This window comes from Salvia hispanica, chromosome 5 (genome assembly GCF_023119035.1).
Source record: "Salvia hispanica cultivar TCC Black 2014 chromosome 5, UniMelb_Shisp_WGS_1.0, whole genome shotgun sequence".
Taxonomy (NCBI): domain Eukaryota; kingdom Viridiplantae; phylum Streptophyta; class Magnoliopsida; order Lamiales; family Lamiaceae; genus Salvia; species Salvia hispanica.
Window position 1 is genome coordinate 6,679,297 of NC_062969.1, and position 24,336 is coordinate 6,703,632.

Here is a 24,336-nt window from a genome sequence, read left to right on the forward strand (position 1 = left end):
AAGGATTATCTTCTTTCTCAAATGATCTAATGATAATATCAAATGCTATAGATAGAGTGGCATATAAGTACAAAATTTGATTACTAATAAAATATTCCCTCCATCCGCTATTAAAAGTCGCATTTATGAGCGTCACGAGTTTTAAGAAATGTTAAGAAAAGCAGGTGAAAAAAAATGAGTGGAATAAAGGCTGAAATGTGAGTAGAATGAGTTAGTGAAAGGTGGGACCTTATTACCATTTATGGTAAAAATAAACCGGGACTCATTTTCGCGGATAGATTAAAATGAAAAAACGAGACTCCTATTCGCGGACAGAGGGAGTATTACACTACTCTGGGTTGATTCAAACATAGAGTAATACCACAAAGAATACCACAAAGATTGTCCTATTTTTTCATTTTCGTGCCTCCCAAAAAATTTATTCCATTTTTCCATTTCCGTCCGTTCTACGAAATTTGTCATATTTCACTATAGTTGACCTTATATTCAGTTAACTTTTTCAACTCTTCGCGACGAAGGGAGTAGTTCAATATGATAAAAATTATAATTTCTCCAAGCTCATGACATTTAATGATCTTGATTTCTAAAATAAGTAATCCATTCAAGATTTATTATACAGTTTAGAGGGAAAACGTTTGATTTGTTTGACACGCCAAATTTACGAAGAGCCCAAATTAACTTTTTTACTTTTTACCCCAATCTAAGTTTTAGCGACTACAGCTGTACACTCCCCCATTTCAATCCACCTGTCACGTCACCGGTGCAGGCAGAACATCCCAGAAGTCGTCGCCGGATAACGGTGAGTCTGTTGAGATTTTTGTTTTACTTTCCAACTTTGCTGTACAGTGTAGGATGGGAATGTGATAGCTAACAATTTAACAATGTGTTATTTTAAGAAGAAGATGGTTTCAAGAGGCATAGCATGTGTTGACTGCACCATCAAATGCGAGAGATCTCACGGGAAGCAGCCAACACTTATCGACCGCTTCTTTAAAATCATGTTCGGCAAAGACTGCTCACAATTTCTGGTACTAAAACACACACACACTATTAATATGTCCCTTTCACTTTGATTCAGTTTTAAGAAATGTAAAATAAAAGTGGATGGATAAAATTGTTGAAGTTTGAGTGCGATTTTAGATAACAAAAAGAAAGTAAGTGGAAAAAATAATTGAAGCTTGAGCTCTACTTTTACACTCCCTCTATCCCATTTAAAGTGGATCATTTCTTTTTTCAGCTGTAGAGAATAAAGTGGGGAGATTGATGTTTCTGTTTTTTGAAATGATTCACTTCGAATGTGCTATACTACTACCGAAAAGGAAAATCCGAAAATGTGTCACTTTGAATGTACTCCATTAATTTAGTGGAATGTGAAACATTCTAAAATGGAAAAGTGTATCATTCCAAACTGGGACTGAGGGTATTAAGGATCTTATGTGATTCTGTTTTATATTATGTGCTTTTGTGAGTATGTTATTTTGCGTTCTCTATAGAGAGAGACCATCAATGCATTATGTTTAAATATGTTCTATTGCACACAGTTTAATGTGAACTTACTTAGCACAATCAAATAAGTATTTGCGTTGGTTCTACTTTTACCCCTGCATGGCTGGTTGTAATCTCCTATTTACTGGCTTATTTATCGGCTTATTATTGTTGCCATGAATTTGATAAGTTATTAAAATACTGACTTTATTACTAGTTAAATGAGTTGTGGATCTTGCATGTGACTTACATTTTTATATTTGGGGCTACCTCATGTTAAAAGCATCTCCCATAATCCCATTGTCCATTTAGCTTATCAGCAAAAGCCCTAAGTATCTATTATCACAATTTTTTTACTGCTTGATTTCAATATGTTAGAGCATGGGGAAATATAAAAGATTACATATTGACATGTATCTACAAAGTGCGTATCTTCGGTCTCGAGCTTTTCCAAAAATACATGCTTTAAATTCTATAATCCAATAAAGAACTCCAAAAATTTGAATTTATTGGCCATTTGCACCAGTCAACTTTTTGGTGTAATTCTAGTATTAATGTAAAGGTTTGGACTTTTTTTGGCCCAGCACAAACTTAAGGTGCATTTGAGAATCATTGTAAACTTTAAGGGCTCCGTATCTCAATTATTAATGATGCTAGTCCGGTCATGCGATCACATTTAAATAGGTTGCATGGTTGAGAACTGTGTCTACTGTGCTATGCAAGATACTTTTGCCATGTCCATGCCTATCCCACACAGATTAAAATCTATGAATCTTTTAGAGTCTAAAAAGGATTACTTTGTACTGCCCTTACGGGCTTAATCTTGCATTTTGAATGTGAGCTTTTTGTTGAAACGAACAAATAAAGTTCTTAACTTTTGCAGTGCTTGCCTCCGGGATCTGCAAAAATAATGAAGCACTTGACTAATCAGGAAACACAAATTGTGGATGTAAATGGGCAGAAATGGTCTGTAACACTTTCCCTTGTCAAAGGCTCCCTTGCATTTAAAAGGGGTTGGCAAAAGTTTTTTCAAGACCACGGTCTCAAAGCAGGAGAGTTCTTGGTATTTGAGTACTATGGGGAAAGTGATTTTATTGTTCAAATCTATGGAAAAAGCGCCCGTGAGAGAACAAACTTCAGTTATAACATGGCTCGCCAGGGCAAAAAACGTGGAAGAGACCCTGGAACAGCTTCAGAAGATGAATCATGTGGGATAGTTGGTGTAAATTCAAGCGATGAATTAATCTCGATCACTGGAGATGAATTTCAAAACCGTAAAACCATGCATGTGGTTAAAAGTGCTGGCTTGGGGGTTTCAGAACTTCTTCCGATACCTGTGGACATTGAGGATCCAATTTGTATAATCAACAATAGTGATTGGTATCACGAAGAACATAGGAATTCCTTATATGACTTAAGCTTTGAGATGGAATACAAAACATCAGATGCAAAGGAATGTGAGAGAGCTGTAATCACAATGTTAGACCCTCATACTGAAACTGAACAGCATGATGCCAACTTAGATAATGCATCAGGCCCAAAATTATCCCTTTCTTATAATCAGGTTCTGGAACTGACCAACCCAGCTCAAGCGGAGCAGACTAAGACATATGCAGAGAATGCTGAAGTGGCTGTGAACAAGGAAACTCTTATCACAAGTAACAGTGCTGAACTTTCTAGTGACAAGTTGGTGAAAGCTTTGCATGTGAAAACAGCCCTTTCTCATACAGTAAATGGAAATGAGATTAAAGAGAATGTGGATGACACTCAAATGGCTCCGCATTCACATCAAGAGGGTGGCCAGTCTGGTGGTGATTTCAAGAACAAGTTTTATGAGAAAACTTCTGATAACAGAAAAATGAAGAAGGGCGAGTTGGATAATGTTTGCAGTTTCCAAGATGGTAGGGCAACTTGTGCTTAGACTAGACTCAGGTTCATTCTGTTTTTAACATATTATAATATACAATTAATGTCTTATGATATTCTTCCTTGAGCAGTGATACCTGTTGCACTAGACAAAGCACAACCCATAAGCAAATCTCCTTTCATAAAGATTGCAAAAAGGGAACATGCTTCCGTCTCCACTTCAACTGTCAAAAATCCATTAGGTTTGTCCTCTGTTTCACTTACTAGAGAAATGATACATGTCTCATTTTATGAAGAGATGTCTTAAGTTGCATTTACTGGTTTAATAACAGTATACACAATACAGGACTACATGCTACTACTATTACGAAAGGTATCAAGATGGAGGACAAAGACAATGTGTTTCCTCAATTACCAAGTGGTGGTGCGTTCTAGTCTTCTCACATTTTAATTATGTAATGTTTTTTTCTATGTATTTGCATATATGTTCTATGTGGTCTGTACATTTTTTCCATGAGCTGCAGGAAAGGAGCCACCAATGACATGGAACGAACCCCAGATGATTTCTCCACTAGTAGTAAAAACTGAACCTGATCTGCCATATGAAACAGACCAATTGGATACTACCAATCCCTTTTTACCTCCATTTTCAGCTGAAATAGAGAGCAAACTATACCTGGTATTCTGCTTTTGTCATCCTTTCCTTTCGTATTGATTGTGGATTGCTATTAATACCCATATAAATGCATCGATGGCTTCGCCTCATCATGGCTTCTCCCCTGATTGCTCCTTATCATTAGCGCTATATATAATCGATAGATGATGGTGAAAGATGTGTATATTGGGCTTATCATATTTCTTAAATTGCAACCTCTAAAAAGCATTTATGATCCTTGAGGATAATTGCGGAAAACTCTCTTGAGATAGTATTTCTCTAAAAAGTTTGGTTTAAATATAGTTATATCTTGTGGTATTCTGAACTGCATTTAACTCCCTTGGTATTTGTTATCGTCTTACATAGACATTGCATACCTCTGATCATAATATTTATGATGTGAAATAGTCCCTATTTGTAGCATTGAAATTTGGCTTTGTACAAACAACAAAATTAAAGTTTTTGCTCTGGTGCTCCGACTCACATCAGTTGCAATTTATTAGTGATAGTATCATCATCATTGAGCCACTTATGCTGCGTTGTTGAAAACCACGCCAAACTGCAGATAGAAGTTAGATGGGTATTCAGTACTGTTATTTCGGATCAGCTCTGTTATATCTTGGACTAACTTCTGCGAGCAAAACAACATTAAGCCTGGGGACAAATGCCGGTTTCAAGTTGAAGATAGTTCATTGTGTGTCTTTAGAGTCGACGTGACACATGGATCTGGTTGAATCCTGAGTGATGCAGAGCTGCTTGTGCAGCTAACTTAGCCTTTAGAAGTTGAAGTACTAGATGAAGCAATGCGGATCTTGTAGCAACTTTTTCTTAGTGCACCTGATTCCCTGATATTTGGTGATGCTACTGTGTCGATATTTTGGACTGGTCCATACTTATCTGTGTAATGTGTATGCCCTTTTTCTACGTGAGATGATTAGACACAAGGGCTATGCATTTATTTTCATATTTCTCATTTACTTTATTTTAGTTAAAAACAAAGAGGAAATAGACGCATGAAATAGAAATAAAGAGTCCACGAAACTCTGCTATGGTTTGTTTAAATGAATATTGTAAAGAGTAAAAGTCAAAATTGGTCCTGAATATATGATCATTTTACGTTTTTTGGTCCTAAACATTATTTTTTGGATTTTGTGGTCCTGAACATATGGAACGATCAATGGATTTAAATCCGAATTTGACCAAATTTAAGTTTTAATTCTGTTTTTTTATTCCTTAATTAAAAACCCTAACTATTACTAAAAATATTCTTTTAAATATAATTAGATATTAATTATTCCGGAATGTTTTGAATATTCAAAATATTTTTTGGGTTCAGATTAACTGCAGATTACTATTAAATATTTTGAATATTTATCGTTAATTTTTCGTCATCACTATATTAAACTCTTCAACTTCACTAATTAGATGCTAGTACAAATTACTACTACTATTTTTCATTTGGAACAAAATAACACAGATTTCCTACTCAAATAAATTTCATAATTGGGAACAAAAATAACCTCATTAATCCAACATATATATCACGATAAATCATCGTCAAACTCTCATAACTAAGAACTAAACTAAATGATCTTGGGTATTTCATTTTTAGTCTTCCATAAAATTAGTTGAAAAACTAATTGGTGGTGAATATATGAAAATACTAAGTAATTTGCAAAAATATATTTTTGATATTTCAACTAGCTTCAATATCGCGTACTAGCTACAAATTCATAAAAAAAATTTTTACTGCACTATGATTGCGAAAATGGGACAATAGCATAATCTAAAATCATAAGTAATAAATAAAAAAATAAAAGGAATCTAAATTTGTTGAATCCATTTACATCTTCATTAATTAGAGGTGATTATCACCTCGAATTCTTTCTACACGGAGTCAGAGTCGGCGGTAGAGAAACAGCAATATCAGTCTTTCCGATCTGCAATGTCTGAATCGGCGCCCCGTTAAATCTCCTCTTCCACAGATTCGCATTCCCCTCCGCCTTCTTCACCACGTCCGTCGAGGTAGCGAATCCGTCAATTAAACTTCAGTCATTTTCTATTTTGAATATTCAAAATATTCAAAATATTTTTTGGGTTCAGATCCGTCAATTAAACTTAAAATAATTTTGGGTTCAGATTAACTGCAAATCCGTCAATAAAAAATATTTTGAATATTCAAAATATTCAAAATATTCCTGAATAATTAATTTCTAATTATATTTAAAAGAATATTTTTAATACTCCCTCCGTCCCGGCACTTTGACCCGGCACGGGTTTTAAGAAATCTAATGAAAAGTGAGTTGAAAAAGTTGGTGAGATGTGAGTCATACTTTTAAAATACTCCACCCGTCCCATTAAAGATGACTCACTTTCCTTTTTTATTTGTCCCAATCAAGATGACTCATTACTTAAAATGGAAACCTCTTTATCTCTACTTTATCCCCTCTCTCTTACTTTACTCTCTTCATTTCACACACAAAATAAAGTTGCATAAAATCTCATGCCGCCCAAAAAGGAGTCATCTTCCTTGGGACGGATGGAGTATTAGTTTTATAATAAAATGTGAGTATGAATGAGTTAGTGGAATATGAGGTCCACTATCAAAAATGGTAAAAGTGAAGTGGGACAAATTATGTGGGACAACCCGAAATGGAATATTAGGTCGAATTATTTGGGACGGAGGGAGTAATAGTTAGTGTTTATAATTAAGGAATAAAAAAACAGATTAAAACTTAAATTTGGTCAAAATCGGATTTAAATCCGTTGTTCTAACGTAAATGTTAACAGAGGACCAAAATGATCAAATTACCATATATTCAGAACCATAAAATCCAAAAGTTTAAGACCAATTTTGACCTTACTCTATTGTATGATATCGTTCTACTGTGCAAATGTGTTAACTTTGTCTTATTTTAAGTACTCCTACTAGTTACAAAATTAAAAATGTATGTTCCTTTGCCGTATTATTTTAGGATGTCCATTATTATATGCTCCATTTCATTTTAACAATATTCAGTGTAATTTACATTAATTACTTTTAATTCACATTTTCTTAGAGCAATCCACAGTAAGAATAGTCCAGCTATAAGCTAGTCATTTTCTCTCCCTGTCATATCAGCAGCACTAAAAATTCACCTGTCACATCAGCATTTACTCAAATAGGTCAGCCATAAGCCAGCCGTAATAAAAATAATTCAAAAACAACTACATTTACGGAATTAAATTTATGATTAAATTACAGAATTAAATTTACGAGACATATATGGGAAAATTCATTCATTTCATTAAAAAAAAGGTACATAGATAAAAAAAAATGCATGATTTTTTTTTTAAAAAAAAGGGCTTCCACACACGAGCCCTGCCATTTCTCTACTACTCGTCGCCGCCGCCGCCGTCCCGCCGCCGCCACCAGGGGCATATCTCGAGCCAGCGTCTGAACCCCCTACCGGTGCCCTCAAGGCATCCAAATCCACCCGCATGTTCTCGAGCATCGAGTAGAAAAACCTCTTCTCCGTGGAGTCGGTTGCGGCCTTCCACTCTTGGAAGACCGCGAACATCCGTTCCTCTGTTTTTGCACGCGAGAAAAAGGTGTACGCGCGTGGGGGGGTGCCGAGATGACCTCCTGGGGCGATAGGGGGATCCTCCCCTCGCTGCCCGTTGCGCCCGCTTTTGGTCAACCGGGTGAGGGCGACGAGTAGAGGACGGAGGGGACGAAAACTCCTCAGCATCCGGGGGGAGGTCGTGAGATCCGCCGCTAGCTGCCGCTGTAGTCACCGGAATAGTTCAAGCATCTGCTTCTTCGGTCACCCAGCGTCGCACCCCGCCCGGAACTTCTCGGAGTCTTTCAGCAACACATATTATTCCCAAAAGGTGAACTCCTTATACTTCCCCGGCAAGGGGAACCGACTCTCCGCTATCCTCCGGGTATCCTCCTCATTCTGCCCACTAGTTCGCTGGCGGGAGGACGTTGGCGTACAACCCCGAAAATTGGCCGACCGCGGCCCGATCCGTTCCCACCCCTTCCGGACTCTTCCCCGCTATAGTCCTTCCCGTGTGGGCAGTTCCTCTCGTAGGCCGCTCTAATCTTCGCCCACATGTTGACGATCCGCTGATTGTTCGCAACCAGCGGATCGTCGCAAACCGACAACCACGCCTTGGCCACGCCGGCGTACTCATCCTCCGTCCACTTCCTCCCGCGGGGGGGTCGTCGGGTGCGACGACTCGCCGACCACCTTCCCCTTCCCCTTGGCCTTCTTCTTCTTCGGCGCTGCCCGACTCCTGGAACGGGAAGTTTCCGGCTCCCCGAGATCGATCCTCATCTCATGCAATGACAAAAGGTCATCGCTAGTGAACCGCGTCTCCACTGGGTCGACGTGTGAAACGGCCGTCAAAAATCAAGAGAGGGACGATAGACCGTGTCCCCCCAAGGGTCCCCCTGCATCCTGCGGATGCATATCGGCCGCATCCCTCCCCGCCACATCATCTCCATCATCTGCTGCATCATCTTTCGCTGCATCCGGGGCATACCTCCCCACCCCGGCGCTCGCCGCCCGCCGCTCATTCCGCACCCCGCCCGGCATCCCCCACGGCATCCCGCCCGGTTCCCCCCAAATTTAGAGAGAGAGAACTCGCGTTAAAACAAGTGGTGCAAATGAAAATGAAACTAAAATCGCGTATATATAGGTTTTCAAAAAATTTTAAAAAAAAGAAAACGAAAATTGGCGCTGGCCGATCGCTGGCCAATCGGCACGCCACAATGGCGGCGCCGCCCTCAAATCGGCTAGCCCACGTCAATTTTCTCGCCGATTCTCAGCTGGCCGGTTGCAATAGTTCGGCTAGCCGCTATTGTGGATGCTCTTACGTAGTATTAACATATTTAAGTTAAATAATTTAACAATACTGCCATCATAAGATCAACTCAATCATATGTTTATCCAAATAAAAGTATCTAAAAATCGAATTTGGCTACTCCAGCTTCCCTAATTTGAAAGTACTTATATTTTCATGGGAAACAACGATCGGAATGAATGGCGGTTTCCAAGCTCGATCACATCTTCTGGGTTTCCCCTCACAATCCAACTGAAACCAATCGACCCCCAAAATCAAATCTTCCTCTCCTCCCCTTGAAAGACCCCTCAATTCTCTCTCTCAAACACCAAAATCAACAACTAAACCATTCTCTCTCGGTGGCTTTCCCCGCGCTCGCATTCTCCAACACCCTTTTCTTCGCTTCCAACGTTACGCTGGTCGTGGGTGAAGATGAGCACGAAGAGAAGCTGATCGGCCGCTTCCGCCGTGAGGTTCTCAAAGCAGGCGTGCTCCGGGAGTGCAGACGCCGCCGCTTTTTCGAGTGCAGCCAAGACAAGCGCAAGCGGAAGTCGCGCGAGGCGGCGCGTCGCAACCGGAAAAGGTTCGCTTGGTTCCGATTTCTTGTTTGGTTCTGTTAATTGATTCAAATGTTAAATTTTTTTAATTGTATTGGTTTTGTCGATTTAATATCGAACAGTAGTTGATTTCTTTTACATAAATTTGTTGTTTGTGAATTTTGTCAAGGTTTAATTTGGCTGCTAGAATTTTGGATTCTGATCCTAGAATTTAAATGGGTAAACATCACTCTGTTACCATATGAGTTATATTCAATAGAGTGATACAGTTACATGGCACCCTTGAGTAACTTATCAATTTTACAACCAAATTGCTTGATCTGGTAATGGCTGTTTGAGGATTATTGGTTAATTCTATGGCTAAGAACTTTACATGATTAGTTTTGTTATTTATCTCTTGCTTTTAACTTCCCCTATGTATATACTCCATATTTGCCCTTTTCTTATGCTAAACTAAAAAAGGATAGGTAGCAAACATGAGGAAACAATTTTAGAATGGACCTTTAGTATTCTTATTTAGTTCACTCTGTATTGTACGTCTCCGATATATTGAATGTCATTAGTTCTTTAAAATCCCGAACTTGTCTGTGATCAGGCGGCCACAGCAGCCAAAGGCCAAAGCAGAGACTTCAAACAAGAAGACACAAGATACCAATGACGATGATGATAACTGGGAGTTTTTTGACATAGATTTACCCTATTGTTGACTTCTACTCTGCAAATCAAAGGTGCAACTGGAACTGCTCGTGTTTTTGTCGAAAGGGCAGAGACTTCGCTGGTAACTACCACAACCGTGTTAACTCAAGGCATTATATGTTGATAACTTGTTTATGAAATCAAACAAATTCTGCTATGAGAAAATGTACTTTGTTGGCGTCTTCGTTTCTGAGAGTTGAAAATGTGCTTGCTAACTCGTTGTGGTCGTGTAGTACTGATCTCTGATGTAATTTGCTCCTTCATCACTCTATGATTTTGCATGAACTCTTCATTTTAGGGGATTACCATGTTTATGGCCAAGTATTGCTTTATTTTTGCATAATTTCTATCCAGCTGCCTATTATATTTTCAGATGTGAATGATCGCTTGTAATGGGGAACACCATTATAATATTATTGTTCCTCTTATAAAATAGAGAAAAAAAAAAGTTTAAGTAAGATGCTTGTGGTTGGCTTTAGATATACTATGCCGACTGCATAGACGAAGAGTAAACTTTGTGACGATCATTCGATATTCCATTCAGAAGAATCCAAATCTGCATTTTATTTTGATTAATTAACAACATAAACATGACTAATTCTCCAATAGTTAATTTGCGTTAAAGAAGCTTCTTTTCATAGACGAGGTAGCTGACAGAACTATGATATCATTGCTACGTCATATATGTGGTATTCATTTTGCTTATCTATACACCTCTAATCCATGGCGGAATTGTAATGATCATATGCTAACGTGTTGATAATATCTGTTATGATCATGGCCATTAGGTTTCGAATTTAATGATTCAAATTAGTAGTTGTATTATCATCTAATTAAGAGAGTGTTTTTAGCCTAGTGCTATCGTGTTATCACATGAGAGCCACATAGATGAAATGCCAATCTGATGTATATGAATAATGCTATGTAACTAATTTTAATACAAAATTAGTTATGGTAATTCCCTTTTTTCTCAGCTATGAAATTTGATTTTATTGCTACCATCTTCTACTACACGGACATCAATCTAATGCTATAAGAAATGATCATAGGGGATAGGGGGTGTTCGGTTGACAAGACTAAATCTCATGATTAAATATGTATCATGTTTGGTTCATAAGATTGACCCCCTCAACTTAATCCTAGATGGATAGTCTCATGATAATTAGTCATAGCCTCCCCCCCTCCAACTAAAATAATCCCACAACGTAATCTTAGATGAATAGTCTCATGATTATTAGTCATGACAACCGAACGCCAACATAGAATATCACTTTACATGTAAAGCATGACCTGGATCACATTGTATAAAATCTTATGTTAGTACAAGTAGTATTTTTCCTTTGATTAGATCACAATGCATAGCGACTATTCAAATTTCTTCATATAACATATTCAATTAGAATTTTGTTAAAATCATCATAAAGTTAACATAGTAATATTATTGATTTACTATACCGATTTTATTTATTGCTACACATTAAAAATTTAGAGCACAAAAAAGGTGGTTTCGGATTCATGGGTGCACCCGGGCTCGACCGTGCCCCATTCTTTCTATTTATATATTCATAATTGATTCTAAATTATGAAATAAATATAATTAGTATAGATTAATAGTAGTAAAATAAAAAAATTTAATTAATAAACTTTTATATGCCACAATTTAATCCGAGCATGCATGCTAATGCAACCGTTCATGTATTTTCCAGAATGTGATGCAAAACAAAATACTCTCATACCTTCAAAACTGATCTACTTTATCAGGCAAATTATAGTACTAGTAAAGAAAAATGAATCACCCTCACTCACTGCCTGCAATTTCAATTAATTATTTCTTCTTTTTCTTGACTCACTCAGCATGGTTGGTGCCTTAGGTGGTGTATGATTTTTGGTTGATGCATCTTCTTGCTCATGAACCATAGTGTATGCGTATATAGATGTGTCTGTCTGTAAACAACTGGAATGTGCAAACTGTAGGCTAGAAATGAGCCGCCATATTGTAAATGTGGGGATCGTACTTCCAAGTTCCAAATCAAATGCTCACTGGCTCATTGCTGATTAATCAAATGATCATTATGTAAAATGTATGTTTAACTCCAAATATAGGTAAGAATATTGTGGTGTAACCAATTACAATAAGCGTTGTTTCTACTGATAGATTTGTACAGTCTGACGAAGGTATCCCAATGATTAACATTCCACGTACAATAAATACCATGATTTCCATTTGCAGATATCGGGTATCAAGTATGATTGGGTATTATTTGACATCCTACATCCGTATTTGCAGGCCTAACTAAATGAAGAACAATATGGACGTTTAATTAAACACAGAGCAGCATCTCTTCTCAGAGAAATAAAAGTAAAGTATTGATCGAGTAGCTTAGGAATTAACAACCTACAAGTTTACGGTTTGAATCCACAAAATATGCGTGCTACCATAGGAGGATACTATGTTTATACGACTCCAAATCGCAACAAACCAAAACCGTAAACCTTATAATACACAAAAAGGTAGAATAAATATCATTGAGCTATGCTATATACTACTTGCATAAAAATTCCCTGACAGGTGACAGCCATTTATACAAACAATTTAAAATTCGCCCGTCGCCAAAATCATTGTTATCCACGAACACAAGAAATTGGTGGGCCCACTCTTTCATTCTATATAAGCCACTTCTTCGTTTAAGCGGTTCTTTCAAGAGCTTTGCTGCAGATTTGGAGCGCATAAACTTTGATCGCAACATATTTAACTTCATGGCTTATACTTATAGTGTCCTACCTCAAGATTCCTTTGATGACAACGACTTCAAAAATTTCCCCATTTTGGATGACGTCATCGGCGCCATCTGGCTTCCCACCTTGCACGACGCCGCCGGCGACTTCAAGCGCCTTAAGAAAACCCCGAGCTTGAGCGAGCTCAGCGACAGCAGCAGCACCACCAACAACTTCATCCCGCGCAACAGCAGCTTCGCCAGCTTGAGCAGCAGCGGCCCGCAAATCCGCGACCGCATCAAGTCGTACAGGAAGCTCTACCAGGAGGCGGAGGCTCTGGACGGCCCCGGCGGCGACGGCGCCGAGGGAAATGCCGACGAGATGAAGCTCGTCCAGCAGCTCATCTCCTGCGCCGAGGCCGTCGCCTGCCGCGACCGCGCCCACGCCTCCCTCCTCCTCTCCGACCTCCGCGCCAAGGCGCTCGTCTTCGGCTCGGCCTTCCAGCGCGTCGCGTCCTGCTTCGTGCAGGGCCTCGCCGACCGCCTCGCCATGGTGCAGCCTCTCGGCGCCGCCGGGTACCCGACCGCGCCGAAGATGAACATCATGGACGCGGCGTCGGAGAAGAAGGAGGAGGCGCTCCGCCTCGTCTACGACATATGCCCCTACATCCAATTCGGCCATTTCGTGGCGAATTCTGCGATACTGGAAGCCTTTGAGGGAGAGAGATTAGTTCATGTGGTGGATTTGGGGATGACGCTGGGTCTTCCCCATGGCCACCAATGGCGAAACCTAATTCATAGCCTGGCCAAAAGGCCAGGCGCGCCCCCCGCGCGCCTCCGCATCACCGCTGTCGGCCTCTCCCGCGACAAATTTATCGCGATTGGGGAGGAGCTGGAGGCGTGCGCGGCGGAGGCAGGGGTGGAATTCGAGTTCTCCGTTGTGCACAGCAATTTGGAGAGCTTGAAGCCGGAGGATGTGAAGGTGGAGATTGGGGAGGTGGTGGTGGTGAACACGATCCTGCAGCTGCATTGCGTGGTGAAGGAGAGCCGCGGCGCGCTGAACTCGGTGCTGCAGATCGTGCACGAGCTGGCGCCGAAGGTGATGGTGGTGGTGGAGCAGGACTCGAGCCACAACGGGCCCTTCTTCCTGGGGAGGTTCATGGAGGCGCTGCATTACTACTCCGCCATATTCGACTCGCTGGACGCGGTGCTGCCCAAGTACGACACCAGGCGGGCTAAAATGGAGCAGTTCTACTTCGCGGAGGAGATCAAGAACATTGTGAGCTGCGAGGGGCCGGCGAGGGTGGAGAGGCACGAGAGGGTGGACCAGTGGCGGAGGAGGATGAGCCGCGCGGGGTTCCAGCCCGTGCCGCTGAAGATAGCGGCGCAGGCGAAGCAGTGGCTGAGCAGCATCAATGCTGGGGAGGGATACACCACTGTGGAGGAGAAAGGGTGTGTTGTTTTGGGGTGGAAATCTAAGCCTATTATTGCTGCTTCGTGCTGGAAATGCTGAAATATGGGGTTTTAATTTGTGGTAATTAATTCCTCCATGGATTCAATAATGCATTTGATGAGGATGCTTTGGAGTAGTGAAAAATAAGGTGGAATCCTGGGATCACTGTTTCATGTATTAGTAGTCTTCAGGATTTGGATTTTGCTTTCCTTTTTTATTTTTTAATGTTGATTTGGTGTGCAAAAAATATGATCCACGGCGGTGGTGGATTTTTAACATTTCTTTGATTCTTTCCTAGTGATGATGATGACACTTAGTTGGAGCTTAGGTTGTATTTCTTCTTTCCAAATTGTAATGAAGTTGACTATACTTGTTTTTTAAAGCGTCTACCTATTCTTGATTTCTTTAAACCATTCTCTAATAGCCTATCTTAAGTTTTGACGCTTTTAAAAAAATCTCTGCTGGCCGACCTGTATGTGAGTCACACAATAAGCATGGCAATTATATTAAAAGGTCAACTGAATTTTTATTCAACCTATAGAATTAAGATTAGTTTGATTGGTAGGTATTTGTACCTAATTTATTAGATGCTCAATTCGGGACTTGCATATATTGATTCAAAATTTTGGCTTATCGGTTCAAGAAGTGTGCAAACGCCACAAAACTTGTCACTTTACTAATAAACGTACAAATCTATCTTGTACCGGACAATTGAGTGATTGACACTTTATTGTGCTCCCTCCTTCCTGGGAGCTACTTTTATTTTACTGTGGGCACGAGATTTGAGAAAGACAAAAAAATAGTGAGCCGTTAAAGTTAGTGAAATATGAGACTTACTTTTTCTTATATTAGTTTTATAATTGGTCTCTAAAATCATGAACTTTGCCTAAAATTTGGTATTTCCCATGAACTTTGAAATTGGTATATAATATCACGAACTTTGCATTTTGTTTGGTATTTCCCAAACTCACTCAAATAAGATATTTTCATCAAAATCTTATTTAATATAGACAACCTTGATATGTTTTATAATATTTGAAACCACTTTTTAAGTTCATAACATGTAGCATAAAAAGTCACGTTGAAAACTACGTTGATTTAATTGTGTCAAGTATGATAAAAAAGCCTCGTAAGTTAGTCAAATATAGCAATAAACATGCCGTGGGAAATACCAAACAAAATGCAACGTTCGTGATATTATATACCAATTTCAAAGTTCATGGGAAATACCAAATTTTAAGCAAAGTTCATGATTTTAGAGACCAATTTCCCTATAATAAAATGTGAGCGAAGTGTGAGTTAGTGAAATGTCGTACCTACTTACCATTTATGGTAAAAATATAGTGTGCCTCTTATTGTGGGACGGACCCAAATGGTAAAGTGTGACTCTTATTGCGGGATGGAGGTCGTAACTACCATGCTCCTAAGTCCAAATCACCATTTTTTTTGTTTTGACCACATGTATACCGAACACACCTTTGGCGAAATCTGACTAAATTTGCTCGATCAGTTTGATAGATTAAGGTCGAAAGTCTCTAAGCGGATAGCGAGATGTGAACTCGTGACCACATATCAAAGGACACACAAGTGATTATGTAATCATTTATATATATGGATAATTCGCAATGAATTTAGAAAATATAATGTCTTGTTCTCCTTTTTATTTGTCCTAAAGTAGTTGAGTTATTTCTTTTTTTGGTAAATTTCTATTCCTCTCTTTACTCCCTCTCTCTTTTTTTACTCTCTCCACTTTATTTCTCTGTCCCAATTAGTTATCTGAATCTATCACTACTCTGCTAGCTGCAACTCCATATCAGCTACCATGTCAGTCTAGCTCCAAATGATCAGATCAAGTTTGCAAGAACATTCCTAGTATATGAAATTAGTTATATACACCTATGCTGCCAGTGCCAGAGCTCCAAAATCTTCCGTTGAAGGAGCGACAATCTCAATACATGTAGTACAAAATATAGTACTACTATTATTTATACTTAAACAATCTCAATACATAACACTTGGTGCTTGGTCAGAGACATACAGACACTGTCACACATTCTTTAGATGGTTGAAATAATTAAGGCTATAAAAGAAAAGTAAAAAAAAATACAATGAAATAAAAGAAAAATGAGCACCCTTGCGCAGAACACTCATTCAAACATTTTCATATCTTCCTCCACAATGTTAACCCATGCTTCAATTCCTTCACCACATGGTGTGCTCATCAAAACCACTCTATTCTTGTGTAGAGCCGTGGTCGTGCAAACCCAGACCGGCTTCCCCCACCCGAAATCCACCTCGTACACCCGAAACCTACACCAACTGGTGAAGATGCAGAACTCCACCCCACTCTTCCTGAACATATCCCATGTTCTACTCACAATATTTAAATACTCTCCATTCTCAATCTGTCCAATAAAGTCCCCATCGATTTTTGCTATCGCATCCCTAAATTTCCCCACCAGCTCGGCCTCACTCGCCTCCGGTCCCAACAGTGTGGCCGCAAGTCCTGAGCAGTTTCCGAACATGTGCTGCGCAAACGGCGGACTCTTTCTCGACCTCAGGTCCACAGCTTGAGCAGAAACAAACGACGTCGTTTTGGTTGCGTTGTGTTTCGCATTCGCTGCGTCCATGAAGCGTCGCCAGATGTTGGAAGATACAGCTTCGACTCTAGTTGGAATATTCTTGACTTGCGATCCACTACTGTTGATCATCTTCAGCTTAGCCAGCTGTTCCTTGTCGAAAACCAATCTTATCGTCGCGATTTTATCCCGTGTAATGCCGACTGTCTGGGTGGATTCCAGCACGGAGAGGTCTCGGGGTGGGAAAACGGAAGCGAAATCGAACGACGGTTGGAAATCTAGAGTTTCGCCGCGGGATGCAGCGGCCCATGCATTGACGAACGCCATGAGGGACGTTCCGTCGGCAATTTTGTGCGAGAGAGATATGGCGACGGAAATCCCTCCGCAGTCGAAGAAACAAATCTTCACTCTTAGTATCACCTTCTCATTTCCCCCTGATGATATTTGGAGTTTCTTGAGCTCTTCCATGTTCGGATTCTGTATGATTTCTGATAGTTGGGTGTGAACACAAGCTTCGACGAACTCGGCGCCGAGATCGTTGCAGTTGATGGATGAGTTATCATGAATCCTCCCTGCCAAGGGGTAGAAATCAGTTAGGATATTGGAGAGAGATTGTTTGAGCAACGTTGAGATTTGTCGGTGGCTGAGATTTTGGAGATTGTTGTAGAAGAAAATGAGGGGAATATAAACAGGAGGTGAGATTTGGTCTAAGAGTGAGAGTTTGAGGATTCTGAGATGGTTTGGAGTTGGAGAAGAAGGCTTAATCATTTCATCTGAGATTATCTCCACCTCTAACGCCATAATTCCTTTTTGTTGCAGATTTGATTTTTGTATGATACTATATGAAAGTGCATTCACAAAAAAAATCTCTAGGTATTTATGGGTAAAAGTCGAGCCATTATACTAGCTAGGGTCAACTTTGGCTAATTGAAATTTTATATTTTAATTCCTTTTTTTATAACATGCGATTCTAAAAAATACTCCTACAATAATATAGTATTAGTTCTTATTACTCCTCCATCCCATCTCAAGTGAATGACTGCTTTGGGCATGTATTTGGGAGTCATAAATAATTAAAGTGGAGAGATAAAATAAGTAAGAGAATAATGCAAATACAACTCTCTCTTTTATTTTATTTTCTCTTCAATTTTAACTAATTTATTATCATTTTCAGAAAACAATTATAAAAAAGAAATCAATTACTTGAACAGAAACGAAGGGAGTATTATTTATTTATTTATTGAGTAATAATATAGGGAGTATAATATAGGAATGTAATAGAGCTTCTGTCAAATACTCCCTCCGTTTCTTCATAGATGAGGCGAAACTTTTATGCGCGTAGTTTTAGAAAGGAATGTTGGATGCGTTAAATAAATAGATTAAAAAGTACTCTCTCGGTCCCACAAAGATTATCCCATTTTTTCATTTGGGTCCGTCCCACAAAGATTGTCCCATTTCACTTTTTACCATTTTTGGTAGTGCACCCCATATTTCACTAACTCATTCCTACTCACATTTTATTATAAAACTAATATATAAAAGTAGGACCCACATCCCACTAACTTTTTCAACTCACTTTCCATTACATTTCTTAAAACTCGCGCCCGGTCAAAATGGGACAATCTTTGTGGGACGGAGGGAGTAAGAGAGAGGAAAATGTAGAGAGAATAAAGTAGAGAGAATAAAGTAAGAGAGAGTAAAGTAAGAAAGAGAAAAAAATTACCATATATGGAAATGACTCAATTATAAAGGAACTTCCCGAATTGAAAAAATGACTCAACTATAAAAAACGGAAGGAGTATTATTTTCGATATTTGCCCCTCTATGCACGTCTCACCTGCAACTTCTAGAGTGATTTAGAAAAAAAGCATACAGTATATAATAGTAAGAGTGCATGCTAGATACGGCATATTTATATATTGTAATAAGGAGTATAATAAGTGTGTGCTAGGTATGGCATACTGTACTCTTCCCGTCTTATCAAAGTACAAGCAATTGATATTATACGAGAATTATGACAAAATTAGTAAAGTAAGAGAAGACTGTGATTAAAATAGTGTAAGTGGATAGTGAAACGCATATTATTTATAGTGTAATAGTGATATAAGTTATAAATAAATTAGGTATAGGGGTAATAAACTGGGATAAGTTTTCAAAAATAAAATGCATATATTTCTATGAGACGAATAAAATAAAAAAATGCACATATATTTATAGGATTGATGGATTAATTTGTAATAAGGAGTAAGTGTGTGTGCTAGGTACGGCATATTTATATATTGGAGGAATAAGGAGTATAATAAGTGTTTGGTATGTATGGCATATACATATATTGTAATAAGATGTATATGTGTGGAACTGTGGATGGTATGGCATATTAGTAGTAATATATAGTAGAGTAGTTTGATGTACGTAACGTTGCGTTGAAAAGGAAAATAATCAAATATCACAAAATTCACGTGGTCTCTGCATTCGCAGTTTTCTCTTTCCAGGAAAAGAAGGATCATGTGATTTTTAAATTTTTTCTGATTTTTTCTTCTTTGTGAAATAGGTGCAAAAGTCATTCTATCCTACTGTATTACATTTAGAGCATCCAGCCCAGTCTATTCCACGTCATTATTTCTCAATTTTCAAACCCAAACCATAACTTCTATAACCATGAAGGCCTCGTCCAAGTCTCAATTATTAAATTGCACTATTCATAACTACTACCTATTTTACTTATATAAATTGAAAACGTTGAACAATTATAACAAGAAAAAATCATTTTTAATTTGAAAATTATAAATTATAAATTATAAATTAAAAAAATTTAACAAAATAAGAAAATCAAAATAAAAGCTTCACTTCCAGATTTCCAACATATAATTATAAATTATAGTATAAACTAAAAAAAATGAAATTGAGAAAATCAAAATAATCTCCACTTCCTAATGAAAATGAGAAAATCAAAATAATCTCCACTTCCCAACATCTGTGCACGCCTCTCTGATACAGATCAAATAGGAGAACTCAGCCCAAAAGACTAGTCTATTAGGTGAGAGAGCCCATTTAGTCTATATACCCCACACCAGTTGTTCACACAACCGATGTGGGAATTGAGTCCGTAACATTCGACCCTCCTTTAAGGGCCAACGTCCTCGTTGGTCATGGCTGGTTCTTTGGCAGGCCACCACTCCGTGGGCCACCACTCCAAGTTCCCCGTTGGTCACGGCGGATTCTTTGCCCGGCCACCACTCTGTGGGTCACCACTCCGAGTCGGCCCCAAACGCACTCGTTGGTCACGGCGAGTTCGTTGCCCGGCCACCACTCCGAGCCGTTTGGGCTCTCAATGAAAGCACCAGTTGATACGAGGTGAACTCGTATCGGGGGATAAGGTGGTTCTTCCACCGAGAGGATGGAGGATTGCTCCGTCGAAGTTACGATAATCACACGCCAACGGTTTGGCGGTGGAAGAAACTTGCAGAAAAATAAAGAAGAAAACATAAAAGAACGATAAAAGATAAATTGATTTGATAATTCATGAATTGATTCAGAAAATAACAATGCTCTCTTATTTATAATAGGAGTATTCAAACTTAATGAACAAGAAATAAACCTAACTTACCGAATAAGAAATAAATATTCTATAAAGATATGATAACTAAATTACTAATAAGATACGAGGGATATTCTTGAAGATATCTATGTACCCGCCTTGGTATCACTTGAAGCACGAGTACAGATCATATGTTCAAGAATCCCCAACCGGCTGGCCATCTACCTGCTGGGACTTGCCGGAGCCCTATCAAACATCAGAGTATCATAGCCACCAATTTGAGCATCAGCCCCACTAGTCCAGAATCAATTTGCTCACGACGCCCACATCGCCGGTCATTCCAGATGGTATCAACAACCTGAGCATTCGAATCCTAATATTGACGAGCTGACCCTGAATCCTTACTACCGACTAGAAGCGTACCAGCAACGGGCTGTTGACCAGCTGCCTGTGCAGCCACCTTATATGGGCTTCGATTTGCCGGAGCCACCGCCATATCCTGGTACAGAGCCTCTCGGCATGCCGCAATATCCGATGACGCCGGAGTTGGAATCGGACCTACCGTTGACAACCTTGGTTTCACAGCTAGAGCATCTGACTGCGATTGTAAAAGACTTGGCGTCTCGGATAGATGCAAACGAACGTTGCCGGGGCGATCCACATGCCGCAACGAGTCCGACAAGCCATTCCCCCACAGCCGCCCCGATACCTGCTGCAGTTGTTGTTCCGTTCTTAAATCTGCCCCCGCCAACTCCTCCGTGCAGCCCCAATATCAGTGGAGATGAGGGAGAATTATTAGACGGTGACCAACTCCTACAAGCCGCAATCTCCTCATCGTGCACCCCTGATGTCAGTCATGGTGCAGAGATTCTTAAGGGTTCCTTTTCCTTGCATGCTATTGAGGCATCTAAGGAGCTCAGTGACAAAAAGGTAGAGAGCGGAATTGAGAGATATAAGTCGCATAATAGGGTGGATATTACAATGTTGAGCAACAAGATTGATTCTTATTTGTTGAAAGAGGACGAAGATGGTTCCATTGAGGAAGTGAAGAAGGTAATTCCTTGTGTATATGTTGTTTGGCATGTTGGTAATGTTCTAGGTATTGATCATCGATCAACTTTCCTTGACGCGGATGCACGGTTGATCCCTTCGTGCATTGGATTTATTGACTGCTTAGCCACACCGCTGCCCGACACCGCTGGAGCTCGACGAGCCCACATTAACTGCCTAAAGGTGGACACGGCTCCTCTGGAAAATATTGTTTCGCTTTCGCCTAATCGGTTAATTAAGTGCAAAACATGGGTCTTGTGCATTTGATCCAGGAGGGAGTACATCTCAAAACTTTGCTCGGGAGTGGAAGAAGATTGAAGCCTACGTTCTGCGGGTGCTCCCACAAGTGACAATTATTGGAGTTCATCCTTTTGATGTCAATGCTAAGGCGTTATTGTTGCACCTTGACCGAAGAATAGAGTTGGATCAAGCGGGAGGTTTCTTTGATGGGAAAATAGTCATTGAAATTGATAAAGAGATTTTTCGTCTTTGCAGCAAGGAATTAACAGAGGGGATGGGTCTTGTTAACCATAGTGCTATATGTACTTCACTAAATGATATGTTTGAGGAGATAGGGACTATTTTCAAACTTTTCTTAGCTAAAGCTGAGTCCTTTTGCAAGCACTATAGTCTCAAGGATGCTAATGTAGTGGTTGTGCCAAGTGGTGCCGACTTGATTTTTAGTAGATTGGGATTGATAATCGCGCCAGAAGATGCCGTGCAGTTGTATCTGCAACTTGCTAGCCCGATGATGGAGACTCGTCAGCATCATGAGTGTCAGGAAGTGTTCCATGATAACCTAATTTCGGAGTTGCAGTGCCTTCTTGTTTCTTGGTTTCCACCTTGAGGACAAGGTGAATTTCAACGGTGGGGGAGTTGATACGGGAATATCTTCAAGAATATCCCTCATATCTTATTAGTAATTTAGTTATCATATCTTTATAGAATATTTATTTCTTATTCGGTAAGTTAGGTTTATTTCTTGTTCATTAAGTTTGAATACTCCTATTATAAATAAGAGAACATTGTTATTTTCTGAATCAATTCAAGAATTATCAAAACAATTTATCTTTTATCGTTCTTTTATCTTTTCTTCTTTATTTTTCTGCAAGTTTCTTCCACCGCCAAACCGTTGGCGTGTGATTATCGTAACTTCGACGGAGCAATCCTCCGTCCTCTCGGTGGCAGAACCACCTTATCCCCCGATACGAGTTCACCTCGTATCACTCTCTCCCTCTTCTTCATCTTCATCCTCTTCCATTCTTCTTCTAGATCTATATTTCAAATGCAAAAAATATCAGAAAATTGAGGCCTGGGTCTGGCCCGTGCACCCGCAACGCCGGGATGGGCCGCAATTGGGCGCGGCCCCAGCAACAACAACGCCGGGACGTGACTCAACCGGGCGCGGCCCCAGGCCTCTCCTCAGTCCCTAGCCGCGGCTTAGACCGCGTCTCCCTCCCCTCCAACGCGCCAGGCTGTGGTCCGACCCGCAACGTTATGGATGCTCTTAAGCTTAATTCACAAACAATACTATATAAAATTTCGTGTAAAAAAAATGCTCCACTTAGAATGGGAAGAAGGGAGAGTACTGCAGTGTCCTTCCATCCGCATGGAAAGGGAGGGAGCTTCGCACTTAACTCGACCCGGTCACCAAGGCCCTTAATATACTAGAGAGATTTAGTATTTTCTATCAAATTAGACTATGCAATTATGCAAACAAAGCATGTGTTATATAAATTGATTATTACAAATGATACTCTATCTCCGCTGCACTCGAAATGTCTCATATCTTTTGAATATGATTATTAATTAGACTTTTAAATTATGCAAACAAAGGAGTATATATTTTGTTCTTCATCTCCCAAGAGTTCTTGCAAGATAGATAGAGGGTGAGAAGGAATATGTGTGTTTGCTTAACGGTGGAGTGGTAAATGCCTAAAGCAAAAGTCTCATATTCAAGTCTATCATGATATTCAAGTCTATCATGATATGACCTTTACAATTTCTATTCATTTACCCCTAGAACACGGAGAAAGGCCAATGTTCAAGCAGTATAGTACTTCATCCATTTCTTATAATTTGTCCCAAGATCCACCATGAGTTTTAATAAATGTAATATAAACTGAGTTGAAAAAGTTAGTAGAATATGAGTCCTATTTTTATATATTAGTTTTATATAATAAAATGTGAGTGATAATGAGTTAGTGGAAGGTGGGGTCCACTACTAAAGTTGATAAAAGTGAAAAGTGAAATTTTTTTAAGGATGGACGAAAATAGAAATAATTGAAAAATTTTATAGGGAGTACATTTTCAAGTTTTGGGGGAAGATTTATAAAATAATTTCGGAAAGGCCGACCATTATTGTTATGTGTAGAGTGTACCTATTTTATTAGATGCTCAAGTTGGGCATTGATTCTAATTTTTGTCATATTGATTCAAATTAAGAAGCAAATCCAACAAAATTTTTATGTGCAAAGGCCAAAACTTGTCACTTATCTACGAAAACGTATAAATTTATCTTGGACCGGACAATTGACACTTTTTTGTAACCACCACGGTCCTAATCACCATCAAATGACCATCATTCATTGATACACTTCGAAGGACGCACAATTATGTATGCTATCCAAAATTCCAAACCATTTCATGTGTACGAGTACATGCATAATTCACAGTGAATATAGAAATAGTTATATCTTGTGACCAAGGATATCAAATTAAAATAAGAGAAATTAAATACGGAGTACTTACAAAATTAGAAAACAACTAGTATAACATATTTATCAGGGATAAATTTGATTATCATATAGTCATAAATTTATCCTTATGGATAGCGATTTTCTCCAGATTTAGAATTTTCCACGTTAAACTACTGTGAAAGGATCGTTTTTTATTTCCTTTTAAGATAACATT

At 39.3% G+C, this 24,336-nt stretch overlaps 3 protein-coding genes and 1 pseudogene across 3 annotated transcripts; 3 read left to right on the forward strand and 1 right to left on the reverse strand.

Annotated features, from left to right (window-relative positions):
* The first annotated feature begins 751 nt into the window (after nt 1-751).
* On the forward strand, nt 752-4,248 carry LOC125189308. The gene is made up of 7 exons (XM_048086597.1): nt 752-799; nt 903-1,028; nt 2,369-3,386; nt 3,483-3,593; nt 3,698-3,775; nt 3,876-4,030; nt 4,171-4,248. The coding sequence occupies exons 2-7, from the start codon at nt 903-905 to the stop codon at nt 4,246-4,248; spliced, it is 1,566 nt and encodes a 521-aa protein (XP_047942554.1). The 5' UTR covers nt 752-799.
* A 4,721-nt stretch (nt 4,249-8,969) lies between these two features.
* LOC125187653 (30S ribosomal protein S21, chloroplastic-like) lies at nt 8,970-10,429 on the forward strand. The gene is made up of 2 exons (XM_048084282.1): nt 8,970-9,419; nt 9,989-10,429. The coding sequence occupies exons 1-2, from the start codon at nt 9,037-9,039 to the stop codon at nt 10,098-10,100; spliced, it is 495 nt and encodes a 164-aa protein (XP_047940239.1). The 5' UTR covers nt 8,970-9,036; the 3' UTR covers nt 10,101-10,429.
* Nucleotides 10,430-12,689: 2,260 nt separating this feature from the next.
* On the forward strand, nt 12,690-14,458 carry LOC125190838 (GRAS family protein RAD1-like). The gene has a single exon (XM_048088245.1). The coding sequence runs from the start codon at nt 12,847-12,849 to the stop codon at nt 14,314-14,316; it is 1,470 nt and encodes a 489-aa protein (XP_047944202.1). The 5' UTR covers nt 12,690-12,846; the 3' UTR covers nt 14,317-14,458.
* Nucleotides 14,459-16,204: 1,746 nt separating this feature from the next.
* LOC125186059 lies at nt 16,205-17,268 on the reverse strand (annotated as a pseudogene).
* Nucleotides 17,269-24,336: the final 7,068 nt, after the last annotated feature.

What these genes read in the sequence shown, in the direction of transcription:
- LOC125189308 (XM_048086597.1), top strand. Translation starts at nt 903, where the DNA reads ATGGTTTCAAGAGGCATAGCATGTGTTGACTGCACCATCAAATGCGAG. An exon ending in AAGACTGCTCACAATTTCTG is followed by an intron (nt 1,029 to 2,368) that starts GTACTAAAACAC and finishes TAACTTTTGCAG; the next exon opens with TGCTTGCCTCCGGGATCTGC. An exon ending in TAGAGAGCAAACTATACCTG is followed by an intron (nt 4,031 to 4,170) that starts GTATTCTGCTTT and finishes TATAATCGATAG; the next exon opens with ATGATGGTGAAAGATGTGTA.
- LOC125187653 (XM_048084282.1), top strand. Translation starts at nt 9,037, where the DNA reads ATGGCGGTTTCCAAGCTCGATCACATCTTCTGGGTTTCCCCTCACAAT. An exon ending in GCGCGTCGCAACCGGAAAAG is followed by an intron (nt 9,420 to 9,988) that starts GTTCGCTTGGTT and finishes GTCTGTGATCAG; the next exon opens with GCGGCCACAGCAGCCAAAGG.
- LOC125190838 (XM_048088245.1), top strand. Translation starts at nt 12,847, where the DNA reads ATGGCTTATACTTATAGTGTCCTACCTCAAGATTCCTTTGATGACAAC.